Raw genomic sequence first — 22,227 nt, 5'->3', positions numbered from 1 at the left:
TATACACATTAAATAAATTAGATACAACTTACTTAAACATAACTAGCATAATTCCACCACTTTGTCATTTAAAATTCACTTTTCAATCATCAATCACATTACACATGAATCACATATTCCGATCAGGACATAATAACACATCAATTTCATAATAAGCAATTAGTAAGCGTATGCAACAATTATGCTAAGGCTCAAGCCTATATGCAATGTGGTACCATGTCAGTGAAAAACAACCCTAGAGCGCTTAGGAGTACATAACAAGACACACCACACAATGGGTATGTCAGGTCACTCTCACTAAGTAAAATCATAGGGAGACCAGTTAGGGTCATGCAGTTTTGCGATAATGCTCTAACCACGTGGGATCGGCATAGGCTTAAAGGAGCACTCAAACCAGGTGACCCCCAAGGCCTACACTTTGAAGAGTCCATTAGGGCCTCTCCCTCCTGATTCAGGTCCAACCCCTAAAATAATTTTTGCATCCAGACACTGCTCATGAATTATACAATACCCATGACCTCACACTTGTGTTTTAAACACGTTTAACACAATTGCACTACAATTTAACACTGGTTCCAAAATAAGAAACCTACATTTTCTCTTTAACACTGGTTCCTAAACAAGAAACCTACACTTTCTCTGTAACACTGTGCATCAACACTTTCTCTAGATAACACTAGTCGGGTTATTGTACAATTCACATCTTACAACACAAGTAATGTCACATCAAGTGTTAACCACACACTTATTCACAACCAAAACTCATTCACAATTTCACATCTCATAATGTCACAATCCATCATCACATGTTTAAACATATCTCATAAATTAACACATGTTCAACTTTGCACTTATACTCAATCTCAATAACAAACTATAATCTCAACGCAACATGTTATTCCATAAATCACCACATATTTCATTCATAGATACTGCTCATGAATTATACAATACCCATGACCTCACACTTGTTTTTTAAACACGTTCAACACATTTCGCTACAATTTAACATTGGTTCCTAAATAGGGAACCTACACTTTCTTTTAACACTGCGCATAAACATTTTCTCAATATCAACACTTGTCGGGTTAGTTATAATTCACAGTTCACAACATAATTATTGTCACATAAGTGTTAGACACACACACACTTATTCACAACCAAATATCATGTCCACAATTTAACATCTCATAATGTCACAATCAATCATCTCATGTTTACATGTATCTCGCAAATTGACACATTCCACTTTGTACTACTTGATCTCCATAATAATATTATAATGTAATTATAATAATTTATTACACCTCATAACTCATGTACACATCACACGATAATCATATTTGCATGACACAAAACATATATATATATATATATATATATATACATATATATATAGCAAATCAAGCTACATTATTTTTAGTCAAGAGAGTTTTTATAAAAATTAATTTAATATTACATCAAAAGAAATTACCACTAGGCATTAACCTTACCACTTTCTTTAAAATTAGTGAGGAGAAGAAGAAGGAAGGAAAAAATCCAAGCCAAGACGCTTCCGTAACGCTTCCGAGATGTTTCCGTGATCGATTCTGTGAAAGTTTCTTCATCGTTCTTCGTTCGTTCGTCGAGCTTCATCCAGTTAGTTTTCAATCTAGAAGCTTTCAATTCATTCAATGCACCCTTTGTGGTCCATTCTTGATTTGTATGCTTTCATCTTCTTCTCTTTTAGTTTCGGTATCCTTTTCTTCTGATTTTAACTAGCTTCGACCGATTGTTTAAGTCGTTATCTTGCCTAATAAATGATAAAATAAATTTCAACCGATCATTTGTGTTGTAATCTCGTTTAATCACTGTTAAAATAAAATTCAACCGATCGTTCACACTGTAACCTCGGTTAATGAAGAAGGGGTAAATAAGCTCCAATCGGACATTTTACTTTGAAAGTTCTTTTGAATGAGTTGATAAATAACCAAGTGAAACTAAGGCTAAAATCAACTCACAAACCAAGCTTTGTCCGTGAAAAGGTCATTTGAAACTGTTTTAAGGTCCAATGCCTTAAACGGTCCTCTTTGCTTTTATCGGTAAAAATGGACCGTTCAAAAGTATAAAATCAACACACCGCATAAATTTCTTGCTTTCTTAAAATTATGTAGGTCTGAGTTCCTCATCGCAATTGAGGATACGTAGGAGCAAAAAGCCCCGCTTTTGTCGACCCCAAAAGATAAAAAACATAAAAAAGGGAAGATCAAATAAAGATGAAAGTCATGATTTTGCACATTTTGTTTAAGGTTGTCGTCCCTTATGATGGACGCGTGGGGTGCTAATACCTTCCCTGTGCATAAAACAACTCATGAACGTTTCATACTTAAAGTTCACAAGCCCGCTTTTGATTTTTCTAACATTTTTCTCAAATAAACGTTGGTGGCGACTCCGTGCATTTTCCTCCCTTGGAAAACACTCCCTTGAGTCTCACGTCGCCCTCCCGCCGAAGGGTAGGTTGCGATAGTTAGTGACTCCACTCGGGACTATTTTTAGAGAGTTGGGCCTTCTAAATCTTGTGCAATACCATGACTTTCCCTTTTGTCGGTTTCCTTTTATTTCTCTTATGTTCTTGTATATAACTCTTGGATGCCTTTAGCATGTTTTTAATGTATGCATGAGGTAAATATTTATTCATTTGATGCACACACACACCGACACTTTTTGCACACACGGTGAGTTGAAAAAAGGGCCCTATACCCGGGTCCGTGGGAACATAGGAAGCAGAGGTGGATCTGTGATCATGCTAAGTCTCTGACTTGCTTGATGACAGTGGAACCTCATTTAGAGTTTTTCTCTTTGATGATATGTTGTTGCTGGTAGTCCCTACCGCCACAACGTTGATGTCAAAGGGAATGATATCGCCAGAAACCATTAAGAAAGATATAACTGCCTTGGGAAGTTATCACTAAAAGTCATTTTGTTCCTCTCGCTTAGGTTCCTAAAATAGGGGCACAAAGCGAACACAATGCGTGTTTTGTTTTCTTTTGCACTGCCATGCATATCCTCTAAATGTCATGTACGTCTCTGCTGTATGATTATTTGATGATATTGCCATGCTTGTATGTCCCCCTGTTGTGCTATAAACCACACTTTTTTTTTTGCGCATTCGTGTCTGCATCGTGTCGTCGCACGCACATTGTATGTCGGTCTCATCATTTTTGTCACGAGAAGCTAGAAGGTCTGTGTCACTTTCTTAAGTGCATATATACATGGGGCACTGTGCTGCCAAATGTTGCAAGTAAGAAGAGACGGTTTTTCGGGCTCTCGTGTCCGTAAAATACATTTATACCATGCACCACATAAGCATCTCTTCATGCATTCATCCATTTCTCCCATGATAGATGTTGGAGTATTGATTCAAACAGGACTTTTATTCTAGTAAACATGGGATCAGATCAAATATCACTGCTCAAGAAAAGGTTCTACCAAGTTAAAATCAAGAGTTAGAGGTCACCAGTTTACGAGAGTTGGGGCAATTGATGGGTCAGCTTCAACGGAAAGCCTTCCGCAAAGCATATGGTAAGATTTGGAACTTGGCTACGATAGAAGTCTCCATACAGGCGATTGCATCCCTTACCCAATATTATCATCAACCCTTGAGGTGTTTCACATTCGAGGATTTCCAGCTAGTGTCGACTGTACAAGAATTTGAAGAAATCCTTGGGTGCCTGCTGGGAGGAAGGAAGCCATATCTTTTCTTCGGGTTCTATCCTTCCATGGCCATAATTGCCAAGGTAGTGAAAATCTCGGCGCAAGAATTGGACCGGGTGAAGCAAAATAGAAATGGAGTATTCGGAGTACTAAGGAGGTGTTTGCAAGAAAAGGCAAAGGCCTTGGCAAGTCAAGGCGAATGGGCTCCTTTCATTGACATCTTGGCACTTTTGATCTTCGGAGCTGTCCTCTTTCCAAACGTGGAAGGGTTAGTGGACCTAGCGGTGATTGGCGCTTTTCTCGCCTTTCACCATAGCAAGAAAAGCCCGATCGTCACTATTTTAGCCGACATGTACGATACGTTCGACCGAAGATGTGAAAAGAGCGGCGCCAAAATTGTTTGCTACACACCGGCCCTCTATGTGTGGTTGGTTTCACACCTTTTCCGCCAAGAAGGGAGGCACGTTTATCCATTACAAGGTCACCGCTCGTGCTCTGAAAAAGGAAAGGCGAATTGGGACCAATTCTTGGCTAGCATGGAAGGAGCATCCGTTAATTGGTTCCCTCGCTGGAAGGAAGGAAGGACTGAGATTCTAATTTCATGCGAAGGATTTCCACATGTTCCCTTGATGTAAATGAGGGGTTGTATTAACTATAATCCTGTCCTCGCCATAAGACAGCTTGGCTACCCCATGAGAGGAGCGTCGTCGGAGGAAAGCCTCACGCCTTTCATCGCACGGGGTTTCAATGACCCCAATGCGAGGGTGCTTTGAGGAATCCACAAGGCATGGGATGCATTGCGAAGGAAGGACAAAGAGCTTAGGGGAAACAACAATGGAATCATCGGCGTCTATCATAAGTGGCTGAGAGTCCGCGCATAAGGTTTGAATTGGCTCCCAAAGCTAAGGGCTTCAAGAGAGGAAAAGGCCGAAGCTCCGGAAGAGAGCGAGGAGGTACAAGCCCTAAAGGCAGAGCTTGAGAAAGCCTAAGCTGTCAAGGAAAAGTTAAAGTCAACAACCATCAAAGTTCGAAAGGAGTATGATGAACTGAAAGACATCAACATGGCCACTGTCGAAGCCTTGGAGCGAGAAACCAAGAGGGCTCGGAAGGAAGAACACGACCGAAACAAGTTCCGAGGAGCCTTATGGGGTAGCAACAACGAGCTTAAACTCTGAAGAGACGAACGGGATCGGTCGTGAGTCGAAGGCATGATCTTGAAGGATAAGTTGAAGGCTTGTCTTAGGTCCAAGAGGAGTTTGTCCTAGCAGTTAAGCGAGACAAAAGGAAACATGTTGGCCATCATTGATAAGTACAAAGAAAAGCTAAACATAGCGGTAGCTCATGAGCATAGGCTAGTGGATGAGTACGCCAAGGTATTAGCGGAAAAGGAATCAAGGGGAAGGGTGATCGATTCATTGCACGGAGAGGCAATGATGTGGATGGATAGGTTCGCCTTCACCTTGAATGGAAGTCAAGAGCTTCCTCGAATGCTAGCTAAGGCCAAAGCAATGGCGGACGTCTACACAGCCCCCAAAGAAATTTACAGGCTCCTCAACTATTGTCAGCACCCGATTGACCTAATGGCTCACATAATTAGGAGTCGTTAAGGCATTTGTATCGTCACTCTGATTTTGGCTAGTTAGCCCTTTTTGTTCCTTAAATAAAATGAGGATGATTTGATCCCATGAGTTTGCTTAAAGGACCTGTGTGAATCCAATGCTCCGACAATTTATCTCTAGCATGCATCCATGTTTAAATTCCTTGTCGCATACTCACCACATTTTGTCTCTTTAGGGAGTAACACCATAACTAAGAGCGCTCCAAGGCACCCTTATCGAACCCATTCTAAATCTAGGGCTATGGGTGACGTAGAGGAAGTGCAAGAACAAATGAAAGCCGAAATGTTGGCTCTAAAAGATCAAATGGCCTCCATGATGGAGGCCATGCTAGGTATGAAAAGATTAATAGAAAGTAATGCAGCCACAGCTATCGCCGCTTGCACCGTCGCTGAAGCAGACCTAGTCCTTCCGTCTACAGCCAAGCTAGCACATCAACTCACCCCAGATATTATGGGATAAGGAAGAGACACATTGGGGAATACCAACAGCCCATTTTTGGGGTACAACTGAAGTGCTTACCCCTGCGAACTACCCCCCAACTTTACGCCACCTGCCGTGCATGAGAACACGGACCATGCCGTTCCCTTTAACTTCGAGGGGCAGCTTCCCCAGCCTGTAGGGGGCGCCCACGAAGAGCCTCGGGAGCATGCCCAAGGGGACGTCGACTCCTACCCCCCTTTTCCCACTAAGGGACCGGCACCCAATGCCTTGCCTCAGCCTAATATCGTAGGAGTCTCTCAACCCCGCCTGATGCAACCACTACTCTTCTCCTTAGGGGGGCCGTCTTTGGCAGTGGAAGGAAGAGAAGGGTTCAGTGACTACCCCTTCACCGATATGACGGACTTGTGCTTGGTATCCAATGTCGTCATCCCTCCAAAATTCAAGGTGCCAGACTTTGATCGATACAAGGGGACCACTTGCCCCAAGAATCATTTAAAGATGTATTGTCAGAAAATGGGGGCATATTCTAGAGACGAGAAGCTATTGATGCACTTCTTTCAAGATAGTTTGGTCGAAGCGGCAGTCATCTAGTATACCAACTTGGAAGCATCGCGCATCCGCTCATGGAAGGACTTGATTACTGCCTTCAGTAGGAAGTATCAATATAATATTGATATGGCTCCCGATAGGACTCAATTACAAAACATGAGCAAATAGGAACATGAATCCTTCAAGGAGTATGCCCTAAGGTGGAGAGATTTGGTGGCTCAAGTGGCACCTCCCATGGTGGAAAGAGAGATGATTACTATGATAGTAAACACTCTGCTGGTGTTCTACTACGAGAAGTTGGTAGGTTACATGCCCTCTAGCTTCACAGATTTAGTGTTCACAGGCGAGAGGATTAAAGTGGGCTTGAAGAGAGGGAAATTTGACTATGTCTTCCCTACTAGCATCAACAATAGAAGGATCGGAGCAGTTGGGGCAAAAAGAAAGGAAGGAGACACCTATGCCATCACCTCGGCACCTGCTTGGCCAACAAAAGAACGAATGACTAACCGCCTGAATTCTTTTGTGTCTCTCTTCTCCCTTCCCAAGAGAATTCAAAGGACCCTGCCTGAGAATTCTTTTGACTTCCCTTTCCCTTAAACAAAAGATCTCAAAGGACTAACCGACTGAAATATCTTTTGTTTCCCCTTTACAAAGATTCAAAGGACTAACCGCTTGAGAATTCTTTGTCCCAACACATTGGAGGGTACATCATTTGTGGTACAAGTAGAGGGTACATCTACTTGGGAATTGTTATACTGAGAACAATAGAGGGTACATCTCTTGTGGACTAGTTCAAGTGGAGGGTACATCCACTTGGGTTTTCAAAGAGAACAAGGGAGGGTACATCCCTTGTGGATCTTTGGCTTGTAAAGGATTTTACAAGGTTGAAAGAAATCTCAAGAACCGCAGGTTTCTTGGGGACTGGATGTAGGCACGGGTTGTTGCCAAACCAGTATAAAATTCTTGTGTTTGTCTTCTTCTTCCCTACACTCTTTAATTTCCGCTGTGCACTTTAATTATCGCTTTTACTTTGGATTAAGTTTCTATTTATGTTCTTTACTTTCTTAACTTAGTAGTAAAAGCCTAATTAAATCTAGTAACATTAAGAAGGATAAGTTTTTTAATTAGTAAAGGCTCATTAATAATTAATTCAACCCCTGCTTCTTAATTATTTCGAGGCCATTTGATCCAACAAGCTTTACTCTTAGCATAACTGTTGTATAACGCTTGCTAATTGTTTATTATGAAATTGATGTGTTATTATGTCTTCATCGGAGTATGTGATTCTTATGTAATGTGATTGATGATTGAAAAGTGAATTTTAAATGAAAAAGTGGTGGAATTACGTGAGTTATGTTTAAATAAGTTATATCTCATTTATATGATATGTATATCTAGTTGTCTTATTTCTCTATTAGTTAGGAATGTGATAACTCACTCCCCGTGTGTTGTTTGTGTTTGGATCCTATGATGATGTTTAACCTTGTGTTCGGGGGAGCAGATGGCTAGGTGAATTGCTTTAAGGAACCTTGTGCTGAAGGACGTCGGGACACATTGCTTTGATAGGATGTGACATTGGGACATAAGTTTCTATATTATTTGCATGATGTTAGTCTATTTTATTTTACCTCACTGATTTGACAAAATATTTTTGTAAATTTTGACGGTTTTGTTTTGAGCCGAATATATTTTTAATAAGTTTTATTTGGTAATACTGATGTGAATGTGAACCTTCTCATCTACCTTTTCCGTCTCTCTACTTTGCTTTCCCATTCTCTAACCTCTTCACCTCTGTTGCAACCTACCCTTCGGCGGGAGGGCGACGCATGACTCGCGGGTGCGTCTTCCATGGGAGGAATACGTGTGGAGTCGTCACCAACGTTTATTCGAGGAAAACGTCAGAAAAACCGGAAAAGACGTGGTTTACGAACTTTAAGTGAAAGAGAAACCCCAAAGAAAAAACGTCCGATTGTTTTTTTATTTTTATTTTACTAAAAGATTTTTTTGATTATTATATTATTATTTTACCTCTTTTTGGTTTCTAATGTGGTTACAGCATGACCAAACGGTCGGATTTCATTTTAACAGAAATTAACGGATGTTACAATTCAAATGATCGGTGGAAATTTATTTTATTTTTGATTAGGCGAGAAAATGACTTAAGCAAATGACTAAAGCAAGTCAAAAGGGGGTACGGAAAGTTAATGAAATGAAAATAAAAGCACGTGAAACAAATGAGGACCACTAAGGGTACATAGAATGAATTGAAAAGTTCGATTTCGGGAACTTACCGGTTGAAGACCAAAGAACGAACGAAGAACGTCGAAGAACGGTTGAAATTCTTCGCGAAATCACCCACGGAAACGTTACAGAAGCGCCTCGGCTAGGATTTTCTTCACGGAAACAATTTTTCTCAGTAATTTTAAGTGAATCTCAGATACCAGGAGGGTTGAATGTAACATCCTGGAAATTTCTATCCGGAATTTTTGGAAACGATGTATTTTGAATGATTATATATATATATATATATATATATATATATATATAAGTATTATTCAGTGTATATGCATATATGTTCTTGGTAGAAATAGGAGTAGTGGGGGCAAGATATGCGGGTTAGGCTAATTAAGGAAGAGAAATCCATAACTGGGAGGTTATGGGTTAATTCCTAATTAATTAGTTAAAAATCATCGTTTTGCGCGCGACTTAAAATTTAACGAAACCAACCTTTGAACCACGCTCGGGGTTTTATTCTGAGCGTTTTGATATATATATTGCTTTCTTTCGAAAACTGGCCCCGACGGACGCAGAGAAACGCGAGGAACTGAAACCAGAGAAATGGCACGCAAACCGAGGTAGGATTTTAGCGTTTCAAAGGTTAGATTTTTCTCACTTTTGTGGCTGAGTATGGGTCACAGTCAAAAAGGGAAAGTGGGCCCTTTTTGCTCCACTCAAATGGAGACATGTGGCATTGCTTAAATAAAATAATAGAAAAAGAGAAAACCCTTTATTTAAAACCAAAAAGCTATTATCTCTCCTCACTCAGCAAAACAGAAAATTTCAGACAGCCCTCTCTCTCCCTCACGTTGCCATTCTCTTCTTCTCCATTCTCCACTGAAACCCCAACAAAGCTCCAACCTTTGGCCATCATTTCTGCCCCAAATCGTGAAAGGAGGGCGTTTTTGGAGTCGTGAAGTGCGTGGCTACGAGTGGGACTTCGAAATTTCAGGTTTGGGTGGACTTCTTTCTCCTTTAATTTTCGTGGGTATGGGGTTTGGGGAGATATGATGGGTAGTCTTGCTAGGTTTCTGCTGTGTGATGATTATTTGTGAAGACATTTGCTGAAAGCTTGTTGAAATTGCCATGTTTGGATGAGTTAGACATACCCATTCTGTTTTAGGGTTTTTGTGATGATGTTTGTGATGATTATATGCTGAAATTACTTATGGAAAACTGTTAGAGATGAAAGGTAGAGTTAACCTAGGGTTAGAAAGTGAGAATGTGATGTTATGAGTGGAAAAAGAGTGAGCCTTTGAGAGTTGGAAGGTTAAGTCTGAATTCTGTGGTAAATGGAGGTTAAAGTGAGTTAATCCTAGCTTGAAATGTCATTTAGGACTTATGAGAAAGCTTGGACTGTGCTAGAGAGAAAAACAAATGACCAAAGTGAACAAAGAGCCATTTCTAGGGCAAATTTGGGTGTTGAAGAGTCAAATTTTGATTCGGTGAGATTTTAGGTGTAAATCCAGTTTGAACAAGTCTAAATAGATGTTATGGACTGGTGTGAGGTGAGAGTTTGCTTCAAATTTACCTCATTCTAAATTTCACTTTTCAAACCTAGAAAACCCATTGAATGGAGGGGTGTTGGACACCTAGATACTGTGTTGCTATGCTTTAAAGCTTGACTTTGGTTTAGACATGATTGATACATGATTTGGGACTTGTAGGAATTGATTTGGGCAAGATTGGATGAGGGAAAGTGTGATTTTCGAAATCTGCACTTATGTAGAATTTTGCTGTCAAAATAGGTGCAGCAGGATTTTGGCTTTGTGCAGAAAAATGCTTGTGTGTGGTTGGTTGTGGAAAGTCTAGTGCAGAATGAGTTCTGGATGTTTGCTAGTAGATCCCAACGGTCACAATGTAGGCTTATGTACTATAGACTTCCAGTAAAATTTTGGAGTCGATCCAACGGTTAACGAATTGGATCGAAGGAATTGTTACTGGGGTCTTTAAGTGAGAAAAGCTGTGATTTGGTTGGTGTTTTGGCAGAGTTTTCTGCCTTTGCTCTGTTTTGCTTGGCTGTGATAGCTTGTGCTGTTTGAATGTTGTTTCGCTTGGATGTTGTGGAAGCTTGGGAGGATTGATGGGGACCCGGTGTTGAGAGAAACGAGGATATGGGCTACGTGGGAGTACGTGAGCTCAGATGGAGGTGGGCAACAGGGGATGGAGGGTTTATGCGCGCATTGTGGACGTGGAAAACTTGTTGTGCACCATCGCCCGACCGCCACCTAGTACCACATGTGATGGGTACCCCATAATCCTACAAGCTTGAGATGAGGAAGTGTTGAAGGGTGAAACTTCCTGCTTTTATTGTTGACCACAGAGTGGTACCTGGAGATATGTTGCGGGGGTCAGGAGACCTTGGGGATGTCAGGTGGGGTGCTATTGCCCAAAACCAAGCTTGACCAATCCCGACCCAACCCGGGCATAGTCGGTCAGTGAGAACCTGTGATGTACCTAAGCAGGCGAGCTCCTGGCAGTCAACAGATAAAAGGAACAAAGATCACAAAGCAAGGAGGCTTGTGGTGGCTGGCTAGCTGTGAACTTTGATTGATATGTGGGTTATGGCCTCTGGTAATCGATTACCAAGGGTGGGTAATCGATTACAAGGCTTAAAAATGAAGACAGGAGGCTAAGATGGTCTCTGGTAATCGATTACCACGGGGTGTAATCGATTACCAGGCTTGAAAACGAAGTCAGGAAACTAAGGGAGCCTCTGGTAATCGATTACCAGCCTGTGTAATCGATTACACAGAGGGATGGGTCACTGGTAATCGATTACCAGGTATGTGTAATCAATTACACAGTGCATTTTTGCATATTTCATGTCCTGAGGCTGTGTAATTCAAGTTTAGCCTCTGGTAATCGATTACCAAGGCTGTGTAATCGATTACCAGAGATAAAAAGCCTTAAGATACTCCTTTTAATGTCATGTAGTGGTTATGAGATGCATTGTGCGGCGGCATAGTTAGATTCTTGTGAAAGAGTCTACCCCTTTCTTTTCCTTCTTGTAGATCGTGATGGCGGCACAGCTAATTCGTGATCGAGTGGAGATGGAGTGCCTAGAGGGAGCTTGGGAGACCCTCGAAGGCAACACGAGGTGCCGATTTCGGGGCACCATTCGATTCACGGCTACTTCTTTGGTGCATCTAGATGAACCTGCACGGACGCTTCAGCGCACGGTGGAGTGGATACTACCCACGCCTACACCATATCGTCTAGTGGAGCCCGTCCAAGTGATCGAGGTAACGTCATCCGTGGAAGACCCCGAGGAGGATCTGGAGGAGCTACCTCCTGAGCCTGCTGTGGATGCCCTTGACTTTATAGAGGGTGATGAGGATCCACTTCTTGAGGTGGATTCTCCCGAGGAAGTCATGTCGGCATCTGAGGCAAACTCTACGGAGGATAGTGGCCCGGGGGAGATGGCGATCAGCGGAGGCTCTTCATCCTAGTGGACAGCTTTTTGGATTAGTTTTATATACTTTTTGAGGGTGGGTGTATCTAGGACTGACTGTTAGGTTTACTCTTTTGTTTTTGTATGGGTAGGCCTGATGTATAGGAATTTGATGATTGTATACAGGTGGCTAAAGCCACCACTATGGACACCTTTGCTCTGGATGACACTGTGTATTTTGTAAAACTCCCATATTTTGGACAGCCTTAAATGATGAATGTATTTATGATCAATCTTGTTACTCGAAATGAAAGCATTTGCAACTTTATTTGTAAAAGAGTTTATCGACCGTATTTTATACTTTTATTTTCACGTGACGACCTAAAGTAATGGCTGGTACTTTCTTCCTTTTGAAACAGCAAATTAGTTTAGAGATTATGAGCGGTAAGAAAGAAATGACTCCGAATAGAGTTGTGAACTGGGCATTCAGGACTTTATAGTGAGGATTTTCCTTCTAAACCTAGTTATGGTGAAAAGAGAAAGAAATGAAAAAGAAAAAGAAGAAAAAAAAATTTACCATGGTTTTTGTTATTTAAATCATTACTATTAAACCAGTCATTAATTTAGGGACGCCACAATTGGTGGTATCAGAGCAAAAGTTGGATTCTAGTGAACCTGTTATGGTCTTGCTGTGTGAATGTTGTGTATCTCTGAAACTTGGGAGTAGGTTTCGGGGAGTGATGTTAAGTCACACATTGTGTGTATTTCTGCCTTCTTGTCTTGAGCATGGATGTGTGACTGATTCATAGGATTGTTGTGTGTATGAGTATGTATAAAGAGAAGGATGTTGTTATAACTATCATAGCCTGTGTGGTACACTCTCTCTTTAGGATTTCTTGGGTGCTAATAGTTTCCCTACAGGATAGGTATGGCAGGACATGGTAGGGATCAGAACCGTGATGTCCTTGACCGCATCACCTCTGTGCTGGAAACTCTAGTGCAGGAACGTGATGTGGAGCCGGCGGAGTATCGGGGACTCATGGCTTTCCGTAAGAACCACCCGCCAAAGTTCAGTGGAGACTATGATCCGGAAGGTGCTAGGTTGTGGTTAGCTGAGACGGAAAAGATTTTCGAGGCGATGGGTTGCCTTGAGGAGCATAAGGTCCTTTATGCAACATTTATGCTCCAAGGGGAGGCCGAGAATTGGTGGAAGTTCGTGAAGCCTTCATTTGTTGCACCTGGAGGCGTGATTCCTTGGAATGCCTTCAAGGACAAATTCCTGGAGAATTACTTCCCGCGAGATCTCAGGAAGCGGAAGGCGAGGGAATTTCTGGACTTGAAGCAAGGAAACATGTCTGTTGGGGAGTACACGGCTAAGTTTAACGAGCTTCTGCAGTATTGGCCTCAATACCAAGATGCTCGGAATGAGGAAGATTTATGCGCTCAGTTTGAGAATGGGCTTCGGTTGGAGATCCAACAAGCGGTTAGTTATATGCAGATCACGGATTTTAATCAGTTGGTGACAAAGTGCAGGATTTTTTAAGATAAGATGAAGGAGAGGCAAGCTAGAGGCGTTGGAGGACCTCAGAGGAACCATCCTTTTAGAGGAAATGGTAACAAGAGGATGAAGCCGTATGCTAGCAACAAGGGGAAGCAACCTATGGCTACCTCCAACATGAGCCAGTCAAGGGGAACTGGGGTACAATGCTTTCAGTGTGGAGGACCGCATATTAAGAGGAATTGCCCACAGCTCCAGCAGACACAGGAGAACCGTTGTTATGTGTGTGGCAAGGTGGGCCATTATGCTCGAGAATGTAGGGTGACCAGGAGACCGACGGTAACTGCCAATTCCAACACCATCAATCGTGGACCCACTAATTCCACAAGGAGCGGTAATGTTAGCAACAACAACACTAGTGGTTGAAGACCAAAAGTACCCTCTCGGGTATTTGCTATGAGTGGTTCAGAAGCGGCTGCCTCCGACGATTTGATACGGGGTAAGTGTTTGATTGCTGATAAACTACTAGATGTACTTTATGATTCAGGTGCCACGCATTCTTTCATATCTCATGCATGTGTAGAGAGGTTGGGGTTATGTGCGACGGAGTTGCCATATGACATGGTGGTGTCTACTCCGACGAGCGAGCCTGTAACCACCTCTCGGGTGTGTTTGAAGTGTCCTATAATTGTTGAGGGTCGATCTTTTATGGCGGATTTGATTTGCCTACCTTTAGCTCATCTAGATGTGATCTTGGGGATGGATTGGTTATCTACTAACCATATCTTTCTAGACTGTAAGGAGAAGATGCTAGTGTTTGGTGGAGATGTAGTTCCAAGTGAATCTTTGAAAGGGGATGCGGCCAACGAAGGAACGGGGGATGTTCGAACTTACATGGTGTTGTTCTCTATGTATGTGGAAGAGGACGCTGAAGTTAATAGTATAACGGTGGTGTCGGAATTTCCGGAAGTTTTTCCTGACGACATTTGTGAATTGCCACCTGAGAGAGAAGTGGAATTCATTATTGACTTGGTGCCTGGGGCGAATCCAGTGTCGATTGCGCCTTATAGAATGTCTCCGGTGGAACTAGCAGAGGTGAAGGCACAAGTACAGGATCTTTTGAGCAAACAATTTGTTCGTCCAAGCGCATCACCGTGGGGAGCGCCGGTCTTGTTGGTTAAAAAGAAGGATGGAAGTATGAGGATGTGTGTAGACTATCGGCAGTTAAACAAGGTCACTATCAAGAACAAATATCCTCTACCAAGGATAGATGATTTGATTGACCAATTGAGGGGAGCGGCGGTATTTTCAAAGATAGATTTGCGATCGGGGTATCATCAAATCCGAGTTAAGAAGGAAGATATCCCAAAGACTGCGTTTCGGACCCGGTATGGGCACTACGAGTATTTAGTCATGCCATTTGGAGTGACTAATGCTCCTGCCATTTTCATGGACTATATGAACCGTATATTCCATGATTACTTGGATCAGTTCGTGGTTGTGTTCATTGATGATATCCTAGTGTATTCGAGGAATAAGGAGGAGCATGAGAAGCACTTGAGGATTGTATTGCATATCCTGAGGGACAGGAAGTTGTTCGCCAAACTGTCGAAATGTGACTTTTGGTTGGAGAAAGTGCAGTTCTTGGGGCACGTGATTTCCAAGGACGGGGTTGCCATGGATCCGAACAAGGTGGAGTCGGTTATGGAGTGGCAACAACCGACAACTCCAATGGAGGTTCGAAGTTTCTTGGGGTTAGCTGGCTATTATAGAAAATTTATTGAGGGATTTTCTAAATTGGCATTTACCATGGTTTTTGTTATTTAAATCATTACTATTAAACCAGTCATTAATTTAGGGACGCCACATTGAACCCCTTTCTTCTTCACTCCTCCCTCTATTTATAGGAAAACAGGGGAGGAGCTTGCCACCCAGCTCACCCAGGCGAGCCAGGTTGCTTCCTCCAGAAGCAACCGCCTTCTGTAGGAACATCCTGGAAGGCCCAAGTGGGCCTGGTTGCTATTTGCACCCCTTTTTTTACTAAATGCACCCCCTTGCATTTTTTGGTGATTCTTTTTCCGTAATGTTATGAAACTTTACGAATTTTGTAACGATACTTGTTTTCTTTCCGTAAGGTTACGGAACCTTACGGGTCATGTAATTACTCCCTTTTTTAGCTTTCGAAATGTTACAGAAACTCACGGATTGCGTAACAATACTTCCTTTTGATTTCTGGCATGTTACGGAATTTCATGGATTGCGTAACAATGCTTTCTTTTGATTTCCGGCATGTCTCGGAACTTCACGTATTGTGCAACAAAGGGTGCCAAGTACCTCGAAGCGGTCAACCAAAGGTTGCATGCCATCAAACAATAGTCCTCAGACAAAATTAGGGTATGACAACCTCCAACTTCAACGACCTTCACAGAAACAAAAAAAACAAAAGAATTTAAAGAAAAAGGTTAAGAACCACCATGACGGCTAAGATCATGAAATTTTTGCTCATAGTGGCATGTGGTGGTGAGAAGGCGTGTGGTGCACGAATGGACCTCCATGGCGATCGTGTTGCAATCCTTGAAGCCATGGTGGTTAACGACACATGCTAGCAACAACTCCTCCGCGTGCCCCACACTTTGTTACAATGTTGTTGCTGCTATTTGTGGCAGTGACAGTGGTTCTTCTCTATGTCAGGTTCAAGTATGTTGAGTTTTACCCGCTTGTGGTTTTGGTGGTTTTCCATACACTTCAAGAAAGAAGAAAAAACAAAAAAGATATTGTGGTATGCGGTTTTCTATACGCTATATAGAAGCTGGCATGTGGAGAATTCCAAAAGAACATGACGGTTTTCGAAAAAAAAGTCATGGAACATAATCAACAAGGAAGGTTTTGTTAAAACCGACTTTGTGCATTTAATTTTATTTACAACATTACCACCGTATTTTCTTCAATGACAATTTTCTGGGAACCGTCGTCGATGGAGCATCGTGAAATGCTTTTATTGTAGTAGTGACTACCTAACTTGTAGTTTTACAAGTAAGACATATAATAATATATGAAAAGAGCATATGCATTACCTCATCCACCAGCTTTCTTGAAATATTCATGAGCCTTGCCAAAATACATGTGGACATTTCCCAAGAACCAAAGAGTGTGGTGCTTTGTTGGATTGATTAGCAAAGCCGGGCTCCTCTAGATTTGAAAGGACATTTGTTTAGTTGTTTGGTTCAATTCCCAGCAAAACGCAAAACAATCAATCACAGTAACTCAATCATTACTCAATTTAACATGTCATATGCTATCAATCATCTTCTTGAAATCTCAAGGATTTTGGAATGCCAACAACTCAATCAATGCTCCCCCTACTTGATAAGATTCTGTATGGATATTATTATCATCATTCTCATCACCTTACAATAAAAATTGGCTTTTGAAACTCAGACCAATTAACACGCAGAGATAGAAATAACTAGCAAACATGGAGAGGGGCCCCTGCAACGACAGAGCCAACGTCAAGGTCAGGTCCATCTATTCATCAAACATGAATACAAATAAAAAATGTTTCCCTAACAAAAATCTTATTTTATTAATTTTGTTAATAATCTAATTGGTTCTCCTATCTTGTATCGGAATAAAAAATTATATATATTGTTTTGATTTTTTTGTTGTTGTGTGCACATGTGCATAGAAACCTAATTTTATCTTGCATTTCAATTTAGTTCTACATTTTTATGAATATGAATAAGACAGCAGAAGCCATCATTTAAAGGTTCACAATTGGGATCTGACAATCATAAATTTGATTTGAAAGCACAATAAAATGATTGTTTTAGCAAGGAAGGATAACGTTGTTATATAATTTGGAAGAGATCTTTCATGAACTCAGAGTCTATTTTTCCATCAACTCATTTGTATACTAATTAAACCTCCAAGTAACTACTATTTATTTGGCTGCTTTGCTTGATGAAATTTGTGCGGCAGTATAAATAAAAATAGAACATCGAAAAACTCTTCCTTTCTCTGGTCAAGAAACTAGTAGTAAACTCAACGTTACACTTGCATTATGGTTTTAAGATCTTGGATTTGCCAATATCAATTTTTCCTTTGGCACAAGGTATGAACTTTTTCTATTTCATACTGACAACATTAGGGAGGAGTTTGCAAAGGAAAAAAGTGTTCTAGATTCAGTACCCTGGCATGGATGTGTTCGTTTCATTCTCTTTGCGAGCAGATGGAAATCTTCCACGAGGTCTTAGCGAACAAACGGGTGAGTAAAATATGTTGTAAGATTATTGTATTGTTCCCATAGAAAAGCCTTGTGGTCCTGTGTTTACTCTCTAAACATTCTTTTACTAATTATCAACTATGGATTGGTTGAAATTGGAACCATTTCATTTGAAAGCCATAGTGCTGATACCTAAAGCAGTAAACCAAATACCTGCTACAGGTCTAGCAGCTAAGAAGAAAAAGTAATAAATTTCTATATTTTAAAATTTCACAATTAAAATTTAAAATACACATAACCATACACAAGTTTCACTCATGAATCACCAGTGGAACAATGATGTTCTATCGTGCCTCTAACAATGAGATTGAAATTTCATTTACTGAACACCTTTCACGGTGCTTTGAACACGATCCTGTGTCAATTGTATTATCTTTTCCAGTGTAGAACCCAGGCTGTCTTGGTTTTGGGAGTAACGTTCCACCATTTAACATCAAAACCACAGATGACATGTTAGGCCTATTTTCTGGATTCTCTTGTACACACAGTAGACCCACATGAATACGCCGTAATATTTCTGAAGATATGGTCGTATCAATATCTAACATGTCATCTATTAACTCCAGGGGTCTTTCTTCAGTCCATAGTCTCCATACCTGAAATGACATGAAAGTCATAACAAGAGTGAGTTCATTCCCTACTCAAAATATCAATCGATGTATTGTTATAAACATGTGGGAGTTTCAGTGGATGATAAAAGTTAAAGGTGCTCTGAACGCTGAATAAAATAGAAAGAGTAGGCGAGTTACAAAAGTGGAATATGAGATGTTCAATGATTTGGAGGAGAAAAAAAATAGGACATGATTGAAAAGCAATATAGGTGTGAATTATTGATTAAAGCTAATAATTTTCTTACCTTTGTGTCCTAAACATTTTTGGTGGATTTTGTTATTGGGGGCAGGCTGCATGTGTAGTGTTTTACTTTCAACTATTCTATACCTTAATTAGTTACATTAAGTATGCATGAATTAATTTTCATTCAAGTTTTTTAAATCCTTAATAATTTATTGAGATAGAAAAAAGTGATACGTAAACTAAAGTTGCTTGAATATCACAAGAAAGAAATATATCCACTTCAAGCTTACATGGCCTAGAAGGTTAAGATGATTATGGTGAGGGTCACGAAATCCACGATTCTTCCTCCCACTAATTATCTCAAGTACGATGACACCATAACTAAAAACATCAGATTTGGTTGAGAAAGACCCATGCACTACATATTCTGGAGGCATATAACCACTGCAAAACAATATTAGTTAGGAAAGGAGACATTAGCAGAGGATGTAGCATAGTATAACAAAAATAAGTTTCTTACTATGTTCCCATCACTCTATTTGTATTTGCCTCAGCTTGATCTCCTCCAAATGTTCTAGCTAGACCAAAATCTGATATCTTTGGAATCATATTGATATCAAGCAGAATATTGCTTGTTTTTAGATCTCTATGTATGATTCTTAGTGTAGAATCTTGATGAAGGTACAGAAGTCCACGAGCAATTCCTTCTATAATTTGAAAGCACCTAGTCCAATCTAGTAATTTACCTCGCATTGTATCTGAAAAATCAGTTTGAACGTTAGCATGGAAACTACAAGATGGCAACAGCAAACTTAAAGCAATAAATTTGATGGCGTGAAATCTCAAACCAAAAATAAAGTAATCCAAGCTTCTGTTGGGCATGAACTCATAGATCAACAACTTTTCATCTTGTTGAATAGAACAACCAAGAAGTTTTACAAGATTACGGTGCTGAAGAGTTGCCATCAACTTTACTTCATTTTTAAACTCCTCAGTTCCTTGTCTTGAAGTTTTAGAAAGCCTCTTGACTGCAATCTCTTGTCCATCTTCCAATATTCCCTGCAATGATTTGCAAATTCGTTGGCAAAGAATATGAATAACTTGGTAACCAAGGCCTGTATGAATAAATTTGACTACCTTATATACCGGTCCAAATCCACCTTCTCCTAACTTGTTTCTGTCAGAAAAGTGATTTGTGGCAATATCAATGGTTGAAAAATCAAATATTGTTTGTATGTCATTCTCTTCCGTCTCTTTCATGTGCTTCCAGTGAATTAGCTTTTTTATAATTTCTGATTTTGTGGGAGACATGAATTTCTCATAATTAATATATTGGAGGTTATAATGTTAACTATTTAGAGGGATATACATGAAATAGAAAATAAACTTCAGAATTGAAGAATACTTCTTTTATGTCAATATAATTATGTATTCATTAGAATATAAAACTATCAAGAGTATATCATTAAAAGTTCACTTATAAATTTTCACCTGGCTTGCCTAGATTCATCCTTTTTATAAATGAGGAAGTGGCCCACACAAGAATTGTTAGTCCTATAACGAATGCAATAAGTCCTGCTAGAATCCCTGCAAGCTTCTTTCTGTTCATGTTCTTATTCCTTCTCTGATCTGTGGATTGAAATTAATGTCAATCAACAAGTTGCTAGAAGCTTGCAGTTTAGGCAAAACAGAGAAAAGGTAAAAGGCATGTTATACAGAGCTTAGAAGGTAATATGGTAAATGATTGTTCCAACTTCTAACAAAACCAAATTTTATGCGAGAATGCAAGAAATTGGTGGAATGGAATAAAATAATTATTCTCTTGTTTAGATATTGTGTGAAAGAGTGGAAAGTAATGAGCAAAACCAAAAGGCAGAAAAAACTTCCCATCTCATACTCCAAATTGGAGAAAGAGAAAACGGCGTTTTGGATGAAATGGAATAGAAAGCATTCTATGATGGAACTCAGTAATATTCCATTCCATTCATTTCTATCACTCCCAACATAACATATAATATATTTCTGTAATATCAGACTTATAATGCATGCGATAGAATTGGAACAGAAAATACAGAGTTCAGAAATGTCAAGTCGTATATAAATTTCTTGTCCTCGGTCTGTGTGATTTCTCATGTCAACAATGTTATCAAACCAAAGCAAGCAGCCACTCCCACCATCTCTGATATCTAAATTTGCATATGCAGTACAAGAGCAGTTTCTCAAACACAATGTTTTACATTCCTCAAGGCTCAAGCTCTTGTTAAACCACGAAGAAGACGTGTCTGGCAACTTCATTCCTGAGTATTTCACAAACCCATCTCCACCATGACAACTTAATTTTATTCTTCTGACACACCCACCAGACCAATCTGACGAATCCCACTTTGCTTGAAATTTTGGTATGAAACCTTGGAGGCACTTACATATTGGAAAATCATTGATGTTGCAATTAGAGTTAACACCACAAACTGCATAATATTCACACTCGTCTACAGGACGGGTGGCTATAGTGAGCCAACTTTGTGTTTCATCTGACCATAGAAAACGCTCTGAACTTCCCATTGGATTGAGCACAGTTCTAGTGAGTATTGAACTGTTCCATGTTTCATATTCATAAGAAACTTCTTTGTCAGTGGACTCAAAAGAGAAATTCAAGAATCTATGCATTCTCTGCCAAGAAACTCCAGTGAAAAGATAGCCATTCCATGACCCGGCCCTGTACCAAATTGTTGCTCCTTTTGCAGTAACCAGTTGAGGCATGCCACGAATGTCGATGCGATACGAAAACTCTCCTTGAGCTGGATCTTCAGTGTCTCTCCAAGATGTAAGATAGTTATATGGACCAGTAACTAAATTGCTTTTCAGTTTCATTCCAGGGAGGAATGTGTTGCCAGGATAATCAAAGCTTTGCCACAAGATGTTCTTAGTGCCCTCTCCATCTTTCACAACAAGGTTTCCAGTTTTCAAAAGCTGCATAACTGGTTTCCCTGCAATTCTTGATAAGTTAGAGGACCAGACTCTGCCTCTGGAGCCATCAAGAATAACGATATTTCCCTGATCAGTAAGTTTCAAAACTGCTGTTGAGTTCTGTACTGGGACATCTCTGTTGGCAACCCACACAACAGTCCTAGCTGATATTCTCTTGTACCATATACCAAAATATTGATGTCTTGAATTTTCAAAGTTGAAAAATCCTGCTTCGAAGGTTCCGTCTAAAGAAACGAGGGTGTCATTAAATTGGAGAGACTGATTTAGAGTAATAGTAACTGTGTGTTGACTAGAGAAAGTGGCCATGAAGCAAAAGAGAGTAGTGTACATCATGAGCATAAGCACTTTTTGGCTCTCCATTGTGTTTGCCCTGGTTACCAGCATTATCTCCATTTAATCAAGTTCTTAGTTAAATTGAGACTGGTTTGTAAAAGTCTTCCCACATGCTTCTTGTCCCATACACAAAATCCATTGTGCAGTTAATAATTCTACTCAGTTTGACTTGTTGGTTAGGGGACCAGACTTTGGCCTTGCGTCTAACATGTGTTATCTTAAAAGACTGCTGGGATTCGTCCACGCTAAAAGTTGTGGCATTAACTTAAAACTTGATTATTCCTTTTCCATCTATGTCAATGAAGACTTGACCTGGTCATTCGCTACAACTTTCCACACATTCTTTGTATTTTTCCTC

The 22,227-nt window shown here is 40.3% G+C and overlaps 1 protein-coding gene across 2 annotated transcripts; it reads right to left on the bottom strand.

Moving 5' to 3' along the window:
* Window positions 1-17,925: 17,925 nt before the first annotated feature.
* Window positions 17,926-21,962, bottom strand: LOC114409528 (G-type lectin S-receptor-like serine/threonine-protein kinase At4g27290). Of its 2 annotated transcripts, XM_028373015.1 has the most exons (7): window positions 20,621-21,960; window positions 20,040-20,177; window positions 19,686-19,840; window positions 19,397-19,607; window positions 19,069-19,306; window positions 18,839-18,992; window positions 17,926-18,349 (listed from the first exon to the last, which is right to left on the bottom strand). In XM_028373015.1, the coding sequence occupies exons 1-7, from the start codon at window positions 21,927-21,929 to the stop codon at window positions 18,038-18,040; spliced, it is 2,517 nt and encodes an 838-aa protein (XP_028228816.1). In that variant the 5' UTR covers window positions 21,930-21,960; the 3' UTR covers window positions 17,926-18,037. The 2 variants fall into 2 exon arrangements, with proteins under 2 accessions (XP_028228816.1, XP_028228815.1); XM_028373014.1 differs by having other exon boundaries at window positions 19,069-19,607; window positions 20,621-21,962.
* Between the last annotated feature and the right edge of the window lie 265 nt (window positions 21,963-22,227).

This window comes from Glycine soja, chromosome 4, assembly GCF_004193775.1.
Source record: "Glycine soja cultivar W05 chromosome 4, ASM419377v2, whole genome shotgun sequence".
NCBI lineage: Eukaryota > Viridiplantae > Streptophyta > Magnoliopsida > Fabales > Fabaceae > Glycine > Glycine soja.
The sequence above is the reverse complement of the archived record's forward strand: the minus strand, read 5'-3'. Positions and strand labels throughout refer to the sequence as shown.